Source organism: Triturus cristatus, chromosome 10 (genome assembly GCF_964204655.1).
Source record: "Triturus cristatus chromosome 10, aTriCri1.1, whole genome shotgun sequence".
Lineage (NCBI taxonomy): Eukaryota > Metazoa > Chordata > Amphibia > Caudata > Salamandridae > Triturus > Triturus cristatus.
In genome coordinates this window covers 1142291134-1142315485 of record NC_140593.1, presented here as the reverse complement: position 1 = coordinate 1142315485, position 24352 = coordinate 1142291134, and the positions used below count along the sequence as shown (strand labels likewise).

The 24352-nt window shown below is 44.5% G+C and overlaps 1 protein-coding gene across 3 annotated transcripts in view; it reads left to right on the top strand.

Moving 5' to 3' along the window:
• Positions 1-9064, top strand: part of PALB2 (partner and localizer of BRCA2) — a 117758-nt gene extending 108694 nt beyond the window's left edge. For all 3 annotated transcript variants that reach the window (XM_085629483.1, XM_085629481.1, XM_085629482.1), the window contains exon 14: positions 7867-9064. In XM_085629483.1, coding sequence (XP_085485609.1) covers positions 7867-8098 — 232 coding nt within the window. In that variant the 3' untranslated portion in view covers positions 8099-9064. The remainder of the gene's footprint in view (positions 1-7866) is intronic.
• The last annotated feature ends 15288 nt before the right edge of the window (positions 9065-24352 follow it).

Sequence of the window (24352 nt, the reverse complement as noted above, 5' to 3'; positions counted from 1 at the left end):
AGGAGCCAGAAAAAAGAACTGAAAGTAACTGCCTCTGGCTGTGCATCATGGGATACCGGGGGTCTCTGGAGACTCTTGAAGGCACGGTATCCATTTGCAGACACATATGGCAGCCCTATGGGGGCTTCTCTGTCCAATCCCTCTCATCCCTTTCATGAAAAAAGGAGTTTTGTGAAGGGGAGTTTTCTATGTGTGAAACTCAGTAAAATTGCTAAATTTGAAAGTTAAACTGGCTATCTTTTTTCACTTCAAGATGAAGTAATGGCCAGTGTAGCCTAGTTGGTTAGGCTGCATTATTGTATGTTTATCTCTTAAGTGTCTATGCAGGCCTTCCTGAAGAAAGGCAGAAGATGACAACTTAAGAAGATATATATATATCTAATGAAGTGCTCCGGGGTCCACGCACATGGGCGGGACTATTCACATGATTATGACTATCACGGAAATACCCCTACAAGAGAACTGGAGTTGCAGGTAAGAAACTACTCCTTTCCTTTTACAAGTAAATGTAAGGTGAGATCAGTAGAAGGCAAACCTGTGTCTCCCACCCCCCACAAGCCAGGCTGGCACCAAACCAATTGGGAGTAGACCTACCCCCAGAACTGGTGTGGGGGGCACATCCGGGAGGGGACTTCTGATTTCACTGGCCACACCTATGGGTGGTCACAAGCTTTGCACAAGGGAGAAAGGTTTCCCCATTTGTTACGATGTGACTGGGAGTTAAACCAACCCACTGGTTAGTTTCAACCATAAATGTGGCACCCCAAGAAATCCTCCTCAGAACTTTTTCTGGACCTCCAAGATGATCAGAAGAGGACTGGACCTGCTGTCTGTGACCTGAGAGAAGCCCAGAAGGACTGGACTTGATCCCCTTTGTACGCAGGACAAAGAAGTGGATATAAAGGGTCAGTTGGTTAGCCTCCTGTGTGGGTACCCGAATACAACAATCTGCAAGAGGCGTTTTTATTTCCTGAAGTGACCAGTACCAACTGAACTTGGACTGGGCCTTGCCAGTAGCCTCTGCTGGAGTGACTTCTGGCTCCCAAAAGTGTCTCTGAGCTCTAGGGAGCCTTAGAAGTGAGCCAGAGGAACTTTTCGAGAAACACTGAAAAGTGGGAACGTGGAAAAATGTTGGACTTATGAGATCTCCAGAGCAGTAAGAGGGATCCTTCCTTGGATATAGATTCAGGCTTGCCCCGCTGGAGAATTTCGAGCTCTATAAAAAGAATAAGTTATTAGGTAAAATCTATGACTGGGACAAATCTGCTTGGTGTATCCGATCCATGCTCTATTGCGGTCAGACTGAAATAACGCCTAGGTCCCGGCCTACCGCTTCCTTAGACGGTTGTTATTGTGGAGTGCCATTTTTTACACAGAACTTTAACCCCTTCGCCGCGGCACGAATTCCGCCGCGACGCTGGGGGGTTTTGGGGTGTTTGCGGCGCTGCCATGCTCGTGAGGGAACCACTCTGTCATGAGCCACGGGCGCGCTGTGCTCATGACGGAGTGGTTCCGTCACGACTCCGCCCACTTGCATTGATCGCCCGCACAGGCGGGGAATCAGTGCCGCGTGGGCGGAGCGGCCGCCAACGGCCGCAGCATGACGGAACCACTCCGTCATGAGCACAAGGCGCCCGTGGCTCATGACGGTGTGGTTCCGTCATGAGCAGGGAAGGGGTTAACGAGTCATATCTAATGTTCCCCTTGTTGGATGCTTGTTGTTTTCAAGTCATTTTGTTAAATCTTAATACCTTTTTAGGGCTCGCCTGGCTATCACATAAGCGATCGCTCAGCGAGACTTATGTAAGGGCTTCAGAAAATGCTCCCAAAGGCTTCCAGGCGGATCGGGTGGCGGTTACGCGCACAACCACGCGCATTCCATTTGCCACCAGCTACTTCCTGCGCGTGCGCCGCCTCACGCATTCAGAGAGATTTAGTAAGGGGCACAAGACCTTAGGAATGCGGTTTATGGCCAGTGCATGTGAGGCATTCAAGCGCAAAGCTGGCATCTGGCATCGGACTTAAAAGCAGCAGACTGCTTTCGCCAGCGCGCGCTCGGCCTCACTTCACAACAATTAACTTTCGCTATAACTCACACCCCATATGCTCGTTCCCTCCCACCCTTCCTTTGATGTCCGCTTTTCTTGTTGTTTACAAACCACACCACACACTGCTGCACGCCGCACACAGCTGCACGCCGCACACAGCTGCACGCCGCACACTACCGCACGCTGCACACTGCTGCACGCCTCACACTGCTGCACGCTGAACACTGCTGCACGCTGCACACTGCTGCACGCCTCACACTGCTGCACGCTGCACACTGCTGCACGCTGCACACTGCTGCACGCTGCACACTGCTGCACGCCTCACACTGCTGCACACGCCTCACACTGCTGCACACGCCTCACACTGCTGCACGCCACACACTGTTGCACGCCACACACTGCTGCACGCCGCACACTGCTGCACGCCGCACACTGCTGCACGCCGCACACTGCTGCACGCCGCACACTGCTGCATGCCACACTGCTGCACGCCGCACACCGCTGCACGCCGCACACCGCTGCACGCCGCACACTGCTGCACGCCACACACTGCTACACGCCACACACTGCTGCACACCGCACACTGCTGCACGCCGCACACTGCTGCACGCCACACACTGCTGCACGCCACACACTGCTGCACGCCGCACACTGCTGCACGCTGCACACTGCTGCACGCCTCACACTGCTGCACACGCCTCACACTGCTGCACACGCCTCACACTGCTGCACGCCACACACTGTTGCACGCCACACACTGCTGCACGCCGCACACTGCTGCACGCCGCACACTGCTGCACGCCGCACACTGCTGCACGCCGCACACTGCTGCATGCCACACTGCTGCACGCCGCACACCGCTGCACGCCGCACACCGCTGCACGCCGCACACTGCTGCACGCCACACACTGCTACACGCCACACACTGCTGCACACCGCACACTGCTGCACGCCGCACACTGCTGCACGCCGCACACTGCTGCACGCCGCACAATGCTACACGAAACACTGCTGCGCGCCACACACTGCTGCACGCCGCACACTCCTGCATGCCAAACACTGCTGCACACTGCTGCATTACTCACTGCTGCATGCTGCACGACACTGCTGCACGCAGCACACTGCTGCACGCCGCATAGTGCTGCACGCCACACAATGCTGCACGCCACACAGTGCTGCACGCCACACAGTGCTGCACGCCTCACACTGCACGTTGCACACTATTGCACGCCTCACACTGCTGCACGGCTCACACTGCTGCACGGCTCACACTGCTGCACGGCTCACACTGCTGCACGGCTCACACTGCTGCACGCCTCACACTGCTGCACGCCGCACACTGCTGCACGCCGCACGCTGCACACTGCTGCACGCCACACACTGCTGCACGCCACACACTGCTGCACGCCGCACACTGCTGCACGCCGCACACTACCGCACGCCACACACTGCTACATTACACACTGCTGCACGCCTCACACTGCTGCACGCCTCACTCTGCTGCACGCCTCACACTGCTGCACGCCTCACACTGCTGCACGCCTCACACTGCTGCACGCCGCACACTGCTGCACGCCACACACTGCTGCACGCCACACACTGCTGCATGCCGCTGCACGACACACACTGCTGCACGCCGCACACTGCTGCACGCCGCACACTGCTGCACGCCACACAATGCTACACGAAACACTGCTGCACGCCACACACTGCTGCACGGCACACACTGCTGCACGCCAAACACTGCTGCACACTGCTGCATTACTCACTGCTGCACGCCGCACGACACTGCTGCACGCCGCACACTGCTGCACGCCGCACACTGCTGCACGCCACACACTGCTGCACGCCACACACTGCTGCATGCCGCTGCACGCCCCACATTGCTACAGAAAACACTGCTGCACGCCACACACTGCTGCACGCCACACACTGCTGCACGCCACACAATGCTGCACTCCACACACTGCTGCATGCCACACACTGCTGCACGCCCCACATTGCTACACAAAACACTGCTGCACGCCACACACTGCTGCACGCCACACACTGCTGCACGCCGCACACTGCTGCACGCCGCACACTGCTGCACGCCGCACACTGCTGCACGCCGCACACTGCTGCACGCCACACACTGCTGCACGCCGCACACTGCTGCACGCCGCACACTGCTGCACGCCGCACACTGCTGCACGCCGCACACTGCTGCATGCCACACACTGCTGCACGCCGCACAATGCTACACGAAACACTGCTGCACGCCGCACACTGCTGCACGCCAAACACTGCTGCACACTGCTGCATTATTCACTGCTGCATGCTGCACGACACTGCTGCACGCCGCACACTGCTGCACGCCATACACTACCGCACGCCACACACTGCTGCGCACACTGCTGCATTACACACTGCTGCATTACACACTGCTGCACGCTGCCTACTGCTGCACGCTGCTCACTGCTGCACGCCACACACTGCTGCACGCCTCACACTGCTGCACGCCACACACTGCTGCACGCCACACACTGCTGCACGCCACACACTGCTGCATGCCGCTGCACACCGCACATTGCTACACGAAACACTGCTGCACGCCACACACTGCTGCACGCCACACACTACTGCACGCCACACACTGCTGCACGCCACACACTGCTGCACGCCGCACAATGCTACACGAAACACTGCTGCACGCCACACACTGCTGCACGCCAAACACTGCTGCATTACTCACTGCTGCATGCTGCACGACACTGCTGCACGCAGCACACTGCTGCATGCCGCACACTGCTGCATGCCGCACACTGCTGCACGCCATACACTGCTGCACGCCGCTGCACGCCACACAGTGCTGCATGCCTCACACTGCTACACGAAACACTGCTACACGAAACACTGCTGCACGCCGCACACTGCTGCACGCCTCACACTGCTGCACGCCTCACACTGCTGCACGCCTCACACTGCTGCACGCCTCACTGCTGCACACCTCACACTGCTGCATGCCTCACACTGCTGCTCGCCTCACACTGCTGCACGCCTCACACTGCTGCATGCCGCTGCACGCCACACACTGCTGCACGCCACACACTGCTGCACGCCACACACTGCTGCATGCCGCTGCACGTCGCACACTGCTACACGACACACTGCTGCACGCCACACACTGCTGCACGCCACACACTGCTGCACGCCACACACTGCTGCACGGCACTCACTGCTGCACGCCGCACACTGCTGCACGCCAAACACTGCTGCATTACTCACTGCTGCACGCTGCACAACACTGCTGCACGCCGCACACTGCTGCACGCCGCACACTGCTGCACGCCATACACTACTGCACGCCGCACACTGCTGCACGCTGCTGCACGCCACACAGTGCTGCATGCCTCACACTGCTGCATTACACACTGCTGCACGCCGCACACTGCTGCACGCCGCACACTGCTGCACGCCTCACACTGCTGCACGCCTCACACTGCTGCATGCCACTCACTGCTGCACGCCGCACACTGCTGCACGCCAAACACTGCTGCATTACTCACTGCTGCACGCTGCACAACACTGCTGCACGCCGCACACTGCTGCACGCCGCACACTGCTGCACGCCATACACTACTGCACGCCGCACACTGCTGCACGCTGCTGCACGCCACACAGTGCTGCATGCCTCACACTGCTGCATTACACACTGCTGCACGCCACACACTGCTGCACGCCGCACACTGCTGCACGCCGCACACTGCTGCACGCCGCACACTGCTGCACGCCGCACACTGCTGCACGCCGCACACTGCTGCATGCCGCACACTGCTGCACGCCGCACACTGCTGCACGCCGCACACTGCTGCACTCCACACACTGCTTTTATGCGAGTTTATGCTACTGACATTGTAAATGACAATGCCTTTTATTTGTTTTAAAACCAAAACATAAATAAAAGGCATTGTAATTTTACAATGCCAATAGCTCAAACTCTTTTATAAATGTGAGACCTATTGCATTGCAAATGCTTGTTCTAATTTGGTTTGATATTTTTTATTGTTTGGTGTTTTGACTATTAATATTTTGGCATTGCATAAATACTTTAACGTTGTCCTAAGTTAAGCCTCTCTTCTCTGTGCCATAGCTACCGTACTACTTGGGGGTTGAACTCAGGTTAATTTAGTGACTTTAGGGTTTACCCTAACAAGTTAGTATTAATATTCCTTGGCGTGGGTGACCACCACCCCAAATAATAATCTACTTTCTTTTACTTAAGAAATGAGTGATTGGCCTAGTCTATGAAAATTCATTTGGGCATGGTGAAAACTAAAAGAGGTGAGAAGAATTTCTGGTTGCCGGGTTTGGAAGTGGAAGCGCCTCCAAGATTTGATAGGTTACCGCTTGTCACAATGTTCAACGATGAGTAAAAAACAATTAGAGTTGTTCCAGGGACGTAAACCTAATTCAGAGCTGGTTCCAGGTTGTATGGAATGGCAAAAAGGGATGGTCTTTGAAGGATGAACTTGGAATGAAATTGGGTCAACAGAAGAAGAGAGAGATTTATTTTTAAACCAGAAATGCTGTTAAAAATGTATGCTGTGTATCGTAGACTTGGATGAGAATAAGACTCCCTGTGAGGACAGTGAGCTGGTTGAAATGCCAAAACCATTGTGGGTTGTGAAGATTTAGAAGAATGCTGCAGAAACTGAAGATGTAAGGAAACAATGGCTTGTGTGGATTAATATTTATCAATACAGTATATAATCTATGATAGTAATCCAAAAAAAAGGAAAGGGTTAAGAGAGATGTCAGAAGAAAAGGCACAGCCATACACATTAGATCTTTTTGTAAAGAATGTTTATCTTTTATATAGCAAAAAAAGTTTCATAAGAAGTGGACATAAATGCACAATACAGATTGACAATATACATGCGGTTTACAAATAGTGTCGCAATGAAATAAAATAAACCTAAACAGACAAATGACATAAAGTGCAACATACAAAAAAGGTTTCCATTTTTCTTTACAAAGGCAATCCTAAACAATTAGTAATTCAAATTAACAACACTCAAGCATTCTAAGTGTCGATTAAATGATTTGCCTTTTCACGTCAACAGCGTTTCGACCCTATTCCAATTTAAAGGGTCTCGTCAGGACAGTCTAATATAGGGACACCTAAAGAAAGGGATAAGGAAAATATTTGTCAAAAAAGAGATCCATAGTCTCAGAGGAGGGGATTTTTTTGGAGGAGTATTGATATTAAGCCTATCTACCTTATCGTCCGGGAAGGATCTAACGTTTCAGTGTACGGTGACACCGTGCTCATGGTGAAAAATAAAATACTCACAGGTACCCAGCCGGGTGCTGCGTAAGAACAAGGAGAAACCATTAATGTCACACCCATTATCCAATAATAATTATCAAGATACTCATGTTTTTTACTTACCCCTGTGAGAAAGGACTCACAAATAGCGGGCTACTGCCTCCTCGTATGTCTATTCTTTGACTTTGCTCAGTGCGAGGGTCTATTAGTATATATCATCCACGAAGGCTGCAAACTGCTGAATAGCTGTCGCTTCGTATTCAAGAGTTCAATCAACTGTTACAAAAAGATAAAGAGGAGGGTGATATAGTCGACTTCCGGGGTTAAAAATAACCTATCATTTACAGAAGTGACCTATACTGAAAACGAAAACGCTCTTCCTACCTCTCTTCCTTGCTTCCGGGTATACGAAGCCTCCTGAAATATTTCTTTTATGAATGTGTGCATACAAAATTGACCTCTTTGTAGAACACTGGCTTCTCTAAAATTGTTTTGCATTGATTATAGGTATCTAGAAGGAGACCTAAAAGACCACATGGCAGTAGCTGTGTTGACGACCGGAAGTATTGCGCTCTGGGATCTACATCTGGGACATTGCACTGTGCTGCTTCCACCCAGCTCCCTTGGGAAGTGGTCTTTGGTCAAGTGGTGCATGGTGGAATCCCATCTGTTCGCCGGACAGAAAGATGGCAGCGTGTATGTATACAAGTACTCTGAAACATGCGAGGAGAAGACGTGAGCAGATGCCTGGCACACTCGCCAAAGTTCTATATTTCATCCCACCTAAGAATAGTCTTGTTGGAAAAGAAATTCAAAGGTGTAGAACAATCATTATGTAAAGAATGTTGATTTCATGGTCGATGTTTCCTTAGTACCACGGTTGCAGTGGTATAACTGTTTTTCTTCCATCACATACAGAGAGTATCCTGAAGCTTACTCACTCATTGTTTCATTATCACATAACTCCAGAACGTAGAGATGGTTTTGGTGTGGAGGTAAGAGGTGGGCATTTTAAATAGTGCTTCATGTTAATATTTGTTTTAGGCAGCCCCTCTTCCCCATGCATGTTCAGTGTCATTGAAGAAACCTGATAAGTCCATAATTTCAAGATGTCAGCAGGGAGAGCTTCCTGTTTGTATGGGGGGGGTTCATGTCTAAATATTGTGGCAGGAGTCTGGGTGTCTTGCATATAAACCCATCTAAGCCACCAGTATAGGTCTGACACAAATCAAATAGATGACAATGTTCAAGAAGCTGTTGTAATTTAAAATATTCTTCAAGCCCTGTTTATATCCTCCAGACTGAGGCACAATAAGTGACTCCTGGCACTTTTCCATGGTTTTAATTAACATTTTGTCTACTATTTGAATGTCTTGAATTATTACACTACACTAAACTTACTGCCTTTAAAATGGGATTGTAGTAATAATCTGTTTAGGAAACCTTCTATATTATTTTCTGCAGATCGCACACAGAGAACAATTAATAGGAGTATGGGCTCACTTCCAGCATTCACATGTTCCTATGTTTGTGTACAGTTTCTTTCTTCATGTTGTTGGTAAATACAACAGCTCTTTTGTGCTCCTTTGCAGATGTATAATGTGAGTGATGGCCTAGTTACATCACACTTGCCATGTGCAATATTTGCATGTATATTGTTGTTTATGGAGTAAGTTATAATGTATAAAAGATGATTGTATATACATTTCGAGTGATTTGTTTCTTATATTATAAAAGCAGTGAACAGTTGTGTTTTCAAGGGGAAATTATTCTTGGGTTTCTATTACTTTCAATGCCATCTGTATTATGTAAATACTTAGTTTTTCACTGGGCAATCTCACAAAGCATTGATGACTGTGTAACTGAGGTGTGAGAGTTTTATTTGTATGGAGACAAACATTAGACCAATACTTTTGTTAAGGATGTTGATCTGTGGATTGTGTCAGGACAGGAGGTGAGGATTATACTTAACTTTTTCTGCAGTGACATTTTAACAGCCATGAAACATGTACATTAGTCAGTACAGTAGTGTGATGTCCGGGAGCTTGAAAGTACAAATGTGACTTCCATGAGCCAATCCCATAACATCAGTCTTGTCAAGTCGCCCCAGGCTTCTTTCTTTGCTGTTCAGCAGCCCAAGTAAGTGCAGTTTTTATTCTCTAGAACTAGATTTTTTGGGGACTCAGAACTGTATTTGCTTGAGTCCAGAGTAGGTTTGTCCGCTGCTTTCAAGGCATTTCATTTAATTTCCTCTCTGATTCCCAACATGGTTCTCAAAGATTAGTGAAACCACTAGAAGCCATGAGTAGTGAAATGACAAGTTAATAGTGTGACTACAAGGTGATGCTGTGGGTTAAGCTTTTGTTCCTGTAGAAGGTACCTATTGGTCATTTGTAGGCTTGACAGAGACTACTGTACACCCTGACTGATGGTCTTACTGAGTTATGGTGGAAAGCCGTGCGACACATCTCCCACTCATCGTTTATGATGGGCTCCACAAAGGTTGGTGCACATTGGTCCACAGTCCTCTGGCTAGCCCCATAGTTGTGCTCCAATGTGCCATTTTATGAAGCACTACAGTTGCTCCTAATCTGAAATTAGTAAAACCAAAATGAAGTAGGATAGCAGTCAGTGCTTATTTACTGAATAATTAGCGAACCGCAATAAATATTGAACAGTATGTAAGATTAAAAAACGTTTTTGGTGCTCATACATGACACACAAGGGATGCGAAATTGGTGATTCGCATGCAGTGAGAAACTACCCTAACAAGGTAACAATAATAAGGTTTGTGAGTCCAAAAAGTCAACAGGATTTCAATCCTTCAGGGGTAAAGGATCATCATCAGGACTAAGATTAGACTTGGCCTGACTAAGGGTAACATAGTGTACTGGAAGAGAATGAGGATAAAATTAGGAATTTAGATACAATTAAGACGTGTCTGGTTGAAGACTGATGTATTACTCACACAAGTTTCAATAATTTGGAGGAAACAAAAGAAAAAAGGTGTAGAGAAGCATTACTCCAAAGGAAAAAGGATAAGATAGCCCATTTCAATCAAGCAATGGCAAAGCTAATGGGTCTCGCTTATACAAGAGCTATTGGCAATGCATTTTAGCCATGTTGTACACCAGTGTAGCTGTTGTTCAGCATGGTAAAAGTTAGTGGCGTGCAGTGGGTTAGTGTGGAATAGATTGGAGTGGAGTAGATTGGGGTAGAGTGGAATGGGGTAGATTGAAGCTGAGTAGGGCAGATTGGGGTTGGGGTGGTTTGGAGTGGGGCAGATTGGAGTGAGACAGTGGGTTAGATTGGCGTGGTAGATTGGAGTGGGGTAAATGGGGGTGGATTGGAGTGGAGTGGGATAGATTGGGGTGGGATAGATTGGGGTAAAGGGTGGTGGGATAAATTGGAATGAGGTGGATTGGGGTAAATTGGAGTGGGGTAGATTGGGGAAGAGTGGGGTGGAGTAGAATACGGTGGAGTGAAGTGGGGAAGATTGGGTGGATTGGAATGGAATGGGGTAGAGTGGAATGGGCTAGAGTGGAGTAGGGTGAAGTGTGGTAAATTGGGGTGGGGTAGAGTGGAGTCGGGTGGAGTGGAGTGGGGTAGATTAGGGAAGAGTGGAGTAGGGTGGATTGGAGGAGAGGTTTGGGGTAGATATGAGTGTCCTGGGGCAGATTGGAGTGGGGTGGGTTTGAGTGGGGTAGATATGAGTGGAGTGGGGTAGATATGAGTGGAGTGGGGTAGATATGAGTGGAGTGGGGTAGATATATGAGTGGAGTGGGGTAGATATATGAGTGGAGTGGGGTAGATTGGAGTGGAATGGGGGTAGATTGAGATAGATTGGAGTGGGGTAGATTGGAGTAGGTTAGATAGGGGGTAGAGCAGGGTGAGGTGGGGTAGATTGGAGTGGGGTAGATTGAGGTGGGGTAGATTGGATTGGAGTGGAGCAAATTGGGGTCTGGCAGATTGGGGAGGGGTAGATTGGGTTGGAGTGGGTTAGATTGGACTGGAGTGTGGTAGACTGGAGTGGAGTGCTGTAGATTGGGGTGGAGTGGATTAGACTGGAGTGGGTTACAGTGAAGTGAGGTAGATGGGGATAGAGTGGCGTGGGGTATATTGAGTGGAGTTGGTTAGATTGGAGTTGGTTAGATTGGAGTGGAGATTGGAGTAGAGTGTGGTCGATTGGAGTGGGGTAATTGTGATTGATTGTAGTGCGGTAGACTTGGGTAGATTAGAGTGGAGTAGATTGGTGTGGATTGGAATTGAGTAGATTGGAGCAGAGTGGGGTTGATTTGAGTGGAGTGCAGTATAGTGGAGTGGCGTAGATTGGGTTAGATTGAGTAGAGTTGGGTAGATTGTAGAGAAGTGGAGTAAATTGTGGAGTGGAGAGGGGTAGATTGGATCGTAGTGGAGTGGATTGCATTGTAATGGAGTGGATTAGGGTAGACTGGAGTGGAGCAGGTTAATTTGGGGTAGAGTGGAATGGAGTAGGGCAGATTGGGGTAGAGTGGATTGGGGTGGGGTAGATTGGGGTAGGGTGGATTAATTTGGGTAGTTTGGATGGAGTGGGGTAGATGGTTGTGAAGTGAAGGGGTAGATTGGAGTGGAGTGATTGTGGTAGATTGGATTGGAGTGGAGGGGCGTAGTGTAGAGTGTAGAGTCGTGTGTTGTGCCATGGAGTGAGTGTCACAAAGTGGAGTAAAGTGGCGTGGCGTGTTGTAGAGTGTCTTAGAGTAGAGAGGTGTTGAGTGGAGTGTCGTAGAATGGAGTGGCATGGCGTAAAGTGTTGTAAAGTGGAGTGGCGTATTGTGGAGTATGCATGTGTGATAGCACACTTCCATTACAGACAAAACATTTTAAATTGAAATGATCAGTACATTTGCACTGGCATACAGTTTTACTGCGCACTAACGATAATATATGGAAATGTTATCACCTAGTGTATTGAAGTGTTTGATCGTATTCAAATATTTGTTTTCACCACAAGGATTTATTTTTTTAAGTGTGATTAATTTTTTCTTATCCTAATATATTCTGAAACATCAGCACAGTTCATTTCTGTTGTGTGCTAAAAAAACAAAATAACATCCTGCACCCTCTCCTCTCACATCGGTACCCAGCAGGACAGTCAAAGTATTTTACTTTTAAGTCCGAGAAAGAAAAGTAAACTTCAAGCTCCCTTGCAAGACAGAGTCTGACATTTGACCTCTGTCTTTGAATGCACAGTAAATGTCACCAGATAAGAACAAGATTTAAGGTCCTGTTTACAGAAAACGAGTACTTGGAGAGGTAAACAAGGGATGCTCATAGAAGGGACAAACTCAAACTGGACATACTAAAGCAAATAAAGCCAACAAATAGAAAACAAGCAAACCAAACGTGAGTTACAAACCACAAAGCCAATAGTAAGCAATGGGTGAAATGCATTCCCAGGTAAGCTTTCAGAATGCCCCAAGAAGTAATAAGCAAAATAGACAGCTGTGCTGTCTGGTAGGCTTCGACCTAAAAGGGGAGTGGCAGGAGGTCAGAAAGGAATTGAGTAAATCTAACTCGAGCAGAGTAAAATGCTCGAATTCCAAGGATAGAAGAGGATTGATTGGCCGGAGGCTGTAAGAAACTGCATGGGTCTTAACAAATGGCTTAAGATTTCCAGGTAGAGTTTTAGGAACATTGGGTCAGAGTACAAGGCCGAGGTCCATTGTATGTTTTTTCCACCGTGGTGTGCGTCTGTTGATGGAAAACAAAATAGCGCAGAAGAAAGGTAAAGGGGCTACCTGGCAGTGAGTCTTACACCTACCTAGTTTTCTAAGCAATATTTGTCTACTAAAAAAAGGACAAAGGGTTAAGGCCAGTGAAAAAGCTGAAAGAGTTCAATATGTGACTGGTTTATAGGCACTTTATGATGAGGGTATCCTTTTGTTAAAAGTTGACTGGTTGGCAAGGTTGGCCTTGAAAGATAGCTACCTGATGGTATTGATTTTGGCAGCACAGAAGGTTTGTGCAATTTGTTTGAAAGGAGCAAATTTACAAGAGAAGCTGACTTTGGAACATCTGAGGACGATGTGGGATTGCATAATAATTTACCCAGATGATGTAATTTTTAAAGTCATTGATTAGCAGTTTCTTTCTTAATACAGGGACGGAAGTCATCAAGGCCTTGGACTTGCTGTGAGTAGAGACCAATCAAAGGTGACTCAAAGCAGACAGTGGCATTTGTGGGGTTTATGATGGAATTTATATCTGACTCCAACATCCTCAGAGTAAGATCAGGAAAAAGGAACTATGCAGTGTCTTGAAAGCAGATTTGATATTTTACGATTAATTGTCGAGGTATGGGAGACGATAAGCTTCTTCTAAACATGCATATTTTTCCTGGTTCTCTGTATTACAGAGTTGTCAGGAGGCTGATGATCCAACATTTGCACAAATCTTTGGGCTATACTAAGATAGTTAGTTTGTCAGAAGAATCCAGGCAAGATGTTTAGTAGTGGTTAGATCACATTGATGTATGGACTGGCGGGGCTATTTCCGTATTGTTGCTGGATATTATATTAGAGCAGGATGCCAGCAAATGCAGTTAAGGTACCAGACACAAATAGGTCTATAGCTGACAACAGGTGGAACTTAGACGTGGAACTTGCTTAAAACTCTTGACAGGCTCTTCTTCAATAAGGTGCCTCCTGAAGGACAACATAGGATGCTGCAAGCTGTTGAAGATGGACAGTATGTCTGTGGTTAGGTACTCCAATCATCAGGGTAATATGAGGTCCGTGTTTCTTGCTCTTTTTAGAACTGGCAATCGGTGACCGGCATTACTGCCCGGATGATTACATAATGATGAAGGAATCTTCACTTGTTATGCTACACTGGCTTCCTGTGAAGCAGAGGATCTCATTCAAGGTGTTGTGCTACTGTTAGAAAGCTTTGACAAATAGTGGCCCTCTGTACCTACAGCCTTTTATTCAACCCTACAATACTCTGAGGAATGTCAGATCTTCAGGGGCTTAGGAGTGTCTGCATCCCGAAAGTTAAGAGTGCGCCTTGGTGGCAGCTCTTTTAGCTTTCTAGCTTCGAAACTGTAGAATTCGCTGCTTTTTACTGTCCAACAGACCCCTTCGGAGCTCCTTTTTAGCAAAAATTAAAAACTTGGCCGTTCAGATAGAATTTATCTGTTCGTTTTTGCCAGTGGGGAGCACACAGAATCTTGGGCCTCAGCGCTGAGACACTTGGTTCTGAAATAGCTATGCGCTTTACAAGCTCCACTATTATTATTAGGTAGAGTACCTGCTGGGGAAACCAGTGTGGCAGCAGAGAAGAACTCCCAGTATTTGAATGATTACAGTAATTGGAAGTTGGATACAGAGATGTTTTCCAGTCCTGATGCACAGACCGGGACCTTATGTCATTGATATGTTCATCTTCAACCTAAACATGAACCATCCAAAGTTTTTCAGCTGGAGTCCGGATCTGGGGGTGACAGCGGATGATGCCTTCCTGCTACACTGAGAAAAGGCTGGTAATTCTGCCTTCTCTCCACTGGTCTTGATTCCGAGGGTAATTGTGCAAGCCAGACAAAAAACAAATCTGATATTTGTGACACGATTTTGAAGATCACAATTGTGACACCAGTTTGAAGAACACATGTTTTTAGTTTTAGGCTATGGAACATTATTTGCATTCTCTCTAAACCAGTTTCAGGTGATTCTGCCTGAAAGTGGCTTGTCCAAGGACTTTTGAGAAAGGCTGCCTGTTTAGTACAGAAATTATGGGTGGTGGACATCAATAAATGCCATTTATCGCCATGGACCAACGTCATAATTGCTGTCTGGAGAGACATGTTGATCCCATGGGAATGTATATGATTAATATCATAAAGTCTCGTAGATTTGTTGATGGGTCACTGTGGGCAGTACACCTGGTTCTCTGTAAATAGCTTAAGCGTATACTTTAACCATGTATCCCAAACTATGGTACGTTTAGCTTTAAATTGCAAACAGAGTGTTGTCTGTTCCCTAGTTGGACACCAAATGAGATTTATCAAGGAAAGAAATTTCTGTAGTGCTGATAATGTTACAGTGTTTAATTGTATGCAGGAGAGCGATAAAGATAGAGTTTAGTGGTTTGACAGGCAAGGTGTTTACCCCAGATCGGGTATTTTTCACCATCTAAAGGAAAACAAAATCCACCATGCATATTGCATCTTATTCACGTTTTCCAGATAACCCAGAAGAGACGACCAGAAGAGTGAATAATTTGTATTAGGAAACCAGTGTTGATGGTCTCCTCCCCTATGCTGGGGCATTGGGTGATGTCAGGGACTGGGTTAGGCTCTGAAAGGTTTTATGCCCACTCAATTATAGAATTATAGGTATCCAGGTTCTCATTTACATGATTAGTAATATTAATGGAGCTATCATTTTCTCAAAGTTAGACCTGTGCAAAAGATATCATCAATTAGAAATTGATGATCAGTCAAGATATATTATGACATTCTTTACACATCTAGGATTATTTAGGTATGAAAGGTTAAATTTTGGTATATGTTCAGCTGCTGAGATTTTTCAAGACATTATAAAAAGTATTATGAGGCCAGTACAAAGTACTATGAACTATAGCGATGATATTTTAGTTTGTGGCTTTAAGTGCAATACTTGGACCCAAAGATGTGTCAGAATTAAGCTCATTTCTAGGAATTGCTAGTTATTGTGCGCGTTATGTAAAAAACGTTGTAACCATAAGTTCTCTGCTCAGAGAACTAACGAAGAAAGGACGGGAGATTTGCTGGAACAATGACTGTGAACATGCATTTAAAGAATAATGCAGGAGATATCAACTGCTGCCAATTTAAAGTATTTTGATCCGGACTTGTGTACAGAGTTAATGGTGGATGCTAGTCCTGTGGGACTGGGAGCAGGCTTAGTACAACATAAACCTGGAGGGGAAACTCCTAGATATGCAATTTCTCATGCCAGTAAACGTTTATTGGATGTGGAACAAAGATACTTGCAGCCAGAAAAAGAACGTTTGGCAGTTGTTTGGGCATGTGAGCACTACAATGATTTTTTTATGGAAAGCCATTTGTAATCATAACAGACCATCAAGCACTCACATCTATCTTTGGGAACCCAAAAACAAAAATGCCCCACAAGGGTTGAAAGATGGGGAATGAGACTAGTGGGTTATAATTTTAAAATTGTTCATAAATCAGTAAAAGAACATAAACCAGTGGATTACTTATCTAGACATCCATTTAGAGATGAGATAAAACAACAGTTGGAAGCAGAAGAACTTATACATTTCATAATTAAATCTACAATACCAGTAATTGCTGCGGAGAAAGAGGTAATTGAAGCAACACAAAAGGATGACACAATTCAAGAAGTAAAAAGAATGATATGTGAAAATAACTGTAGATTAATAAACAGTGCAACTTGATTTCAACCTAATATAAGAAAGCATGATATATTAGTGTTTAAAAATTTACAATCTGAACTATCTATAGCTACATCTGGGATACTTCTAAGAGACAATAAGTTCATTATTCCCACAAGTTTACAACAACGTGTCCTTGATTTGGCACATGAGTCATTGTGGTTTGTCTGCTACCAAACATTTCTGGAGAGAAAAGCTATGGTTTCCGAAACTAGCTAATCAAGTGGAAGTAGTGGTTCAATCTTGACATTTTTGTCAATGTACTTCCAAGAAAAAAGGGATGGAAGAATTGCATATGTCTGAGTTGCCAAATGCTGTTTGGTCTAATGTAGCAGCAGATGTTTATGGACCATTGGACTCTGGACATTATCTATTAGCAATAATAGATTAATATTCTTGATTCCCTATTGTGAAAGTAGTATCATTGCCCTCTACATCAGTGGTACTTCCTGTTGAGATTTTTTCTACATGGGGAATACCTAATGCATTGAAAACAGATAATGAACTACCATTCAGTGGAAATGAATTTTAAAACTTTATGAACTATTTAGGAATAGTTCACAGAAAAATAACTCCAATGTGGCCTCAGGCAAATGGAATTGTTGAAAGAATAATGGCCACAATTAAAAAAGCTGTGCAAAGGCAAAACTTTCAAAAATATCAATAAATCCAGCATTGTGTCAAGTTTTGCGAGATTACAGAAATGCTCCTCCTCCTGGGTCAACTGGAAAATGTCTTTCAGAATGAATGTTTGGGCAATCGAGAAAAACTCGTCTACCACATTTGCCAGCAGATCTGCGAAAGGATCATGAAAACATAATGCAGAGAGATAAAGAAGCAAAGGACAAAATGAAATATTATGCAGAACGTAGAAGAAATTGTCGAGATCAGGAATATCAAATAGGTGATTTGGTATTAGTACGTCAATAACAAATACGGAAATCACAAAGCAGATTTCATCCTGTACCTATGGAAATAACTAAAGTTCAAGGAACAGCACTAACTGCAAAAGATCAAAGAAGAGTGATAACCAGGAGTAAAACGATTTTCACTGCAAAGAAAGAGGCTAAGACGCAGACCAGTAGTAAATTAACAATACTATTATTATGAGACTAGCTTGTTGAAGTCTCGTTCACTTTGCCCAGATTCCTTAAATATGACTATAAACAGGAACATGAGTCAACAAGGAATCCGAAAGACAAAAGAAACTCTTGACAGTCAAATGCATCGAGCTCCAATTTAAGAGCCGAAGCCGGCTGATACATGAATTAATGAAAAAACGAAAACTGAGAAGGCATATTGAAGGAAAGCAAATCATGAAAAAATAATTTTAAGGAAAGACAGTTTAAAGGAAATACAAATGAATCGAAAATTAAAGGACAAATTTTAACGAAAAGCTAATTTTGAGGAAAAATCCAAAATTACATTAAACTTGGATGGAGTTTAGTACTAGGGAGGGGTTTTGGGTTCAGAGATGGCTAATGTTTAGAGAGGTGGTCAGGGGTTTTAGGTGTCAAAAATGGCTGGAGTTCAGGCATAGAAAGGAATTTTTTGGGTTCAGCGATGGGTAAAGTTTAGTGGTGGTGACGTTTCTTTTTAGGTATCAGAAATGGATGGTGGTTAGGGTGGGGTGGTGAGGGATTTTTATTATTCACGTATGAGTGGAGTTTAAGGGTGTAAGATGTCTTTACTGCTCAGGGGTGGGTGGAGTGTATGGGTGTTGAGAGGTTTTAGGGTTCATGGATGGGTGGAGTTCAGGCCTGATGAGGGTTTTTAAGGTTCAGTAATGGGTAACGGTTAGGCTGTGAAGAGTGTTTAGGGTAGGATTTGGTGGGTGTAGGGTGGTGAGGGGTTTTAAATATTATGGGATGGGTGGAGTTGAGATGTAGAAAGGGGTTTTTAGGGTTAAGAAATGGGTAGAGTTTAGGGGTTATGAGGAGTTTTAGGAGTCATGAATGGGTGGTGTTTAATGGCGATGAGGTTTTGTTTTGGGATTAGGGATGGGTGGGGTTTGGGTGTGGTAAGGGGTTTACGCAGTCAGAGATGGCTGGGGATTAGGCATTAAAAAAATGTGGTTTTAGGGTTGAGGAATGGGTAAAGGGTAGGGGTAGAAAGAGCTTTTTGGGTTCAGGTATTTATACCTTAAAAAATAAGCATGCACAAGCCGATTTCGGACAAAAAGACATTCTATGAATTTGTTTCTAAGAAATGGTGATGCCATTCATTCTGAAAATTTCCATTAAACAGTTTAGGTGAAATGGTTTCTCAGTAATGGTATTCCATGAAATCGTTTTTCTATTAAGTCACATATAACCCAAGCTGGCTTTTGAGTGCTGTGTAAATCGTATCTTACCTCCTGCAGTAACAAGAAACAACTCGGTTCTGGTGACGGTGGCAAGGTGTGTTTGGGGACAACTATGCACTAAGAAAAGCCTTATGTGAGCCTGATTTTAAAATACCATGATTTGTGCTTTCCAAAAGCACTTTCATAACTGTAGTGTCTCATCAGTTTAATGGCTCTAAGGATTGTATGCCTAAGAACTGAATTGTGTCTATTTCCTCTTGGGTTTTTTTCAGAAAATCTACTCAAAGCAGTTGGGGGGGGGGTGAGGGGGTAATGTGATAGGTGGAGGAAAGGCTGCACCAGGCAGAAGTAAAGTTGGTATCAGAGGAGAGGGAATAATGGAAGAGCCTTGTGATTGAGTTGGTCCCTTCCAGCTGGCAGCAAGGTGAAACATCATATGTAAACAGAAAAGGGTAAGGAGTGGGCAAAGAGCAAAAAAAGGAGCTGGTGAGAGAAAGTGGGAGAAAACTGTGTGCAGATGCAGTGCATGTCCGAGTAATCCTGCCTGACATAATAAGATTCAATGGATTGAAACCAGTGACCTAAAGAGTAACACAGTGATCTGCCTCACTATATTTGGAACCTATGACTGACCTGCTCCAAACATGTCTCTGCAGTAGATGCAATAAACCACGAAGCTTGCTTACCGGGACTTAGGGTAACTATCTGTCCCGGTTTATTAAGGACTCTGTTATGTTATAGCTTCCTCATTCTGTTTTGTGCTATGTCAAAAACTCTGTTGACTTTACGTTCCATGGAACATGAAGCCTGCCGGTGAGGAAAAGTCAGTTACGGAGGAGAGAGCTGGCTGACAAGTTGTGCTCCTGTACCTGCCTGTCAATTTACGGAATAAAGCTACCTGGATGACCAATCCTACAGTGTCCTTCTAAAAAAATGGCGACAAGTGGGATTTTTAAGGACCAGTGAAGGAGGACACCATTTATAAAAAGAGACTGACAGGCAGAGTCGATGAGACGGCAGAGTGACACATACTCTGTTGGAGCTCATTTTCATTTGAGCGTAAAAGAAACAACACGGCATTATCGGTGAACAGCGCAGCTAATTTTAAACTTTAAAACCATACTTTAGGCTTCATCTAGGCTTTACCGTTCAACGTTGAAACTCCCCCGAGTTCAAAAGGTAGTTGCCCAGCAACGCGCTTTGGTGTTACTGCCCGTGATCAGCTTACGTGCTGCTACACATGCCATTCGTGATTGTTGGAGTATTCTGCCCACGCGTCACACGTCCTTGGAAACGGGACGTGGTAGGTCACGACGTCACGCATAGCGGCCATTTTGGCTTGGGAAGGCCAAAATATAGTTTTGTTTTTTTTAAAGAAGAACATAGTTGGATGTCAAGGATCTTCTTAATAAAGAAATAGGAATTTACGAGTCAACGCTTGAATTTCTGCAGCAATCTACTTCTTCAGGTGATTTTTACACACTCTTTGTTGGAAATCTCATTTCCCTCTGAATTAGTTCGATGTGGTGAAGAATGGACAGTGTGAACCTTTGATTAGACTGAACGATTCCACTTTATTTTTGCGTTATAATATTACAGGGAAATCCTTTGAGCAACCATGAGCCAGCAAACCTTTACGCTAAGCCCTCCACAAGCATTTTGGCCTGGTGGATCGGAACCAGTTCTTAAATGGACTGAATGGAAAGAATATTTTTTTAATTATATTGAAACTGTTGACTCTGATGGCAAAATGTCAGCTGAACACAGGAAACTTATTTTATTACATTCTTTAGGCCCCCAAGGACTTAAGACGTACAATCAAATGAACAAACCTGTGGTTGGTAGTGGTGATAGTAATGTTTTCACTGTAGCTCTTGCTAATCTAGATAAGTATTTTGCTCCCAAAGTGTGCATAGGTATCACTCGTTACAATTTTTTTCAAAGAAAACAGCTCAAAGTAGAATCTATAGATTATTATGTGAGTGAGTTAAAGAAATTGGCTACCGATTGTGCGTTTGGTGGGTTATTGGAACATTTTGTTTGTGATCAGGTGGTTATGCATGCTTATAATCCTGCTATTCAGGATCGTCTTTGGGTTAATGGGGATGCCTGTTTGGACGATATTCCATTGTCTGCAAAGCTGAAACATCTAGTAAGTGTGCTAGTGCCTCAAAAACTGAGGCGATGGTAAGTGATATCATAGCTAAAATAAGAGCAAGTACCAAATCAATTTTTAGCACTCAGCAAAAATCTGAAGGATGGAGCAACTACAGATCAAACGGAGAACCACCTAAATGTTATAGATGCGGAAGTCTTGAACACTTGGCTTTTGCTAAATCTTGTCCCGCAAGGAAAGTTAAATGCAGTTCTTGTGGTATTTTTGGGTATTACACTAAAGTATGCAGAAGAAGATCTAACTGTGAAATGTGTCCAAGAAGATATAGATTCCGACAGTGAGTTGTGCAGTTAATGATGAGAATGTTTCAGAATGTACAGCGGTAGTAAAAAAAGAAGCTACTTCCGAATATCAGGGCTGGATGTTTCGTTATTGAAAACAAACCTGAATGTTGGATTTGCATTGGTGGAGTGCGTGTTAAAATTTACACAGATTCTGGTTCACCTTATTCCATCGTGAATGAGGATGTTTGGAAAAAGCACTTCATATGTAAAGTAGGTACTAAACTATTTCCTTCTGATATTGAACCAGAAGGATATGGTGGAGAGAAAATTTATATAATTGGTCTTTGCTGGTTCAATTTTGAGTTTAAGAATCGCCATTCTTATGGCAAATTGTACATTTCCAGGAAAGGTCCATCTGTTCTTGGATGAAAAGATCAGAAAATCTTACATATCATTCTTGACCTGAATGCTGTGGAACAAGTATTGGTAATGGATGAAGGTACAAAAGTTGGAGAATTTTTATTTTTTTTCATTTCCCTCTGTTTTTCAAAAGAAAATAGGCACGTTGAAGGGTTTTGAAAACAAAATAATACTCAAGGATGATGCTACACCCAAAATTCATAAAGTCAGGAATGTCCCTATTGCTTCAAGAAATGATGTTGCAGTGGAACTTGACAGGTTAGTTGCCTCTGATATCATAGAACCTGTTGAAGCTTCTACATGGGTTTCTCCCTTAGTAGTAGTCAAACGCAGTAATGGAAAATTGAGGCTGTGTGTGGATTTACGCCATTTAAATGAGAACATCGTAGTTGATCACTTCCCATTGCCTAAAATTAATGAAATGTTAACTTTATTAGAGGGAGCCAAGTGTTTTTCCACAAATGACTTATCTGCTGCTTATCATCAGATTCCCCTTTCTAAAAGCAGCTAAAAAGTTACAGCTTTTATTACACCGCAAGGTTGTTTCCAGTTCAAAAGGATGCCTTTCGGTCTAGCGGCAGCTGCAGCCGTTTTTCAACGTTTAATGCATCAATTATTTGCCAATATCAAACACACAAACAAAATTCAAGACGATATTCTTGTTTTTGGTAAAAACAAAATTGAGCATGATAAATCTTAGAGGCAGTTGTATCCATTTTAGAATCAAAAGGATTAACCATTGAATTTCCAAAATGTACGTTTGCCAGCAATAATGTCACATGTTTGGGACATGTTATTGATTGTGATGGAATCAGACCCAAGGCTAATCTTATTGATGCCATTAAGTACCTTCCTGCTCCCAACTGCAAAGATGATGTAAGACCTTTTATAGGTCTTGCTGAATTCTGTTCTAAGTATATTCAAAATTTTGCCTCAAGAACGTACAACATTAGGCAATTATTAAAAAACAAAAACAAATTTGAGTGGTCACCAGAGTGTGAACAGGATTTTTGCGATATAAAGAATTGCATTACTAAAGTTGCCTCTTTGAAGAGTTTTGACCCTGATGCCCAGAGCATAATTTTTTTTGTCACCCACTTAGGAGAAATACTCAGTAATTGAGAAGGAGACATTAGCCTGTGTCTGGGCTGTTGATCATTTCCGGGCATTTGTATGGGGTAAACAGTTCACAATACGTTGTGATCACAAACCTTTACTTAAAGTTCTCACTACTGAAGGCACCATAAATACGTCTGCTAGAGTTGCTAGATTCGCAATCAGGTTACAAGATTATTGCTATACAATGGAATTTCTTCCTGGGAAAAAAACTGTATGGCTGATTTCCTTTCTAGAATACCCAAACAACTTGATAAGTGTGAGGATGAGGTTTGGAACTCATATCAAGTTGCTTATGTACAGGATTTTGGAAATTGTGGTATTTTAAAAGACAAATAGGAGGAAGAATACCTAAAAGATGAAGATTTGTGCCAAGTTAAATTGCATCTTAAACATTCTTGGCCAAGGAAATTAGGTAAGGATCACATTCTAAAACCATTTTGTGAAGTTAGGTTTGATCTGAGTGTTCAAGGTGAGACTATTTGGAGAGGTGAAAGAGTAATACCCCCGAAGAGTTTGCGCACATCTATAATTGCTCTATGGCATGAAGGCCATTTTGGTATTATCCGCTCTAAACAGACTGTTAAAACTTCCTTTTGGTGGCCTGGCATGGATGGTGACATAGACTCATTTGTACGTAATTGTGAGTTGCGCAAAGTTGCTGATAAATCTTTAGTCACTCACAAACCTCCTTTAGGTGTTATGACCAAACCCATGTCACCTTGGGAATGTACTGCAATTTACATCATGGGTCCTATTGGAATTGAAGAGAAACACATTTTGGTACTTATGGATTTATTTTCTAGATGGCCTTTTGTCAAAGTGGTTAGTAGGGCAGACACCGATACGGTGCTTCGATTCCTTGACCAATCGTTTCAAATGGAAGGTATCCCTTCCATTCTATTAAGTGATAATGGTGTAAATTTTATGTCAAACAAAGCTAAAGAATATTTCAACAAACTGGGTATCAAACATAGAACTACGTCACTATACAACCCGAACAGTAATGGTGTAGTGGAGAGCTTTAATAGAGTTATAAAAAACACTATTCAGATGTCTGCTAAGCGTGGTGATTGGGAAACCCAAGTGATAAAAATTGTTTGGGCGTACAGGGTATCCACGCTAAACTGGGGCCGCAAGGGCTTTATAGGGCCTAGATCTCCTACCGTAGAGCGGAGGAAGTGACGGGGCAGACATAATCTCCTTTCAGCAACAATCCTGCGAGGGAACCGCCCCCCCATACATTGAACGGGGCTTGAAAGAGAGCGGCTGCTAGAGTGAACCGGGGATCATTACCTCTTCGCCTCAATCCAGGTG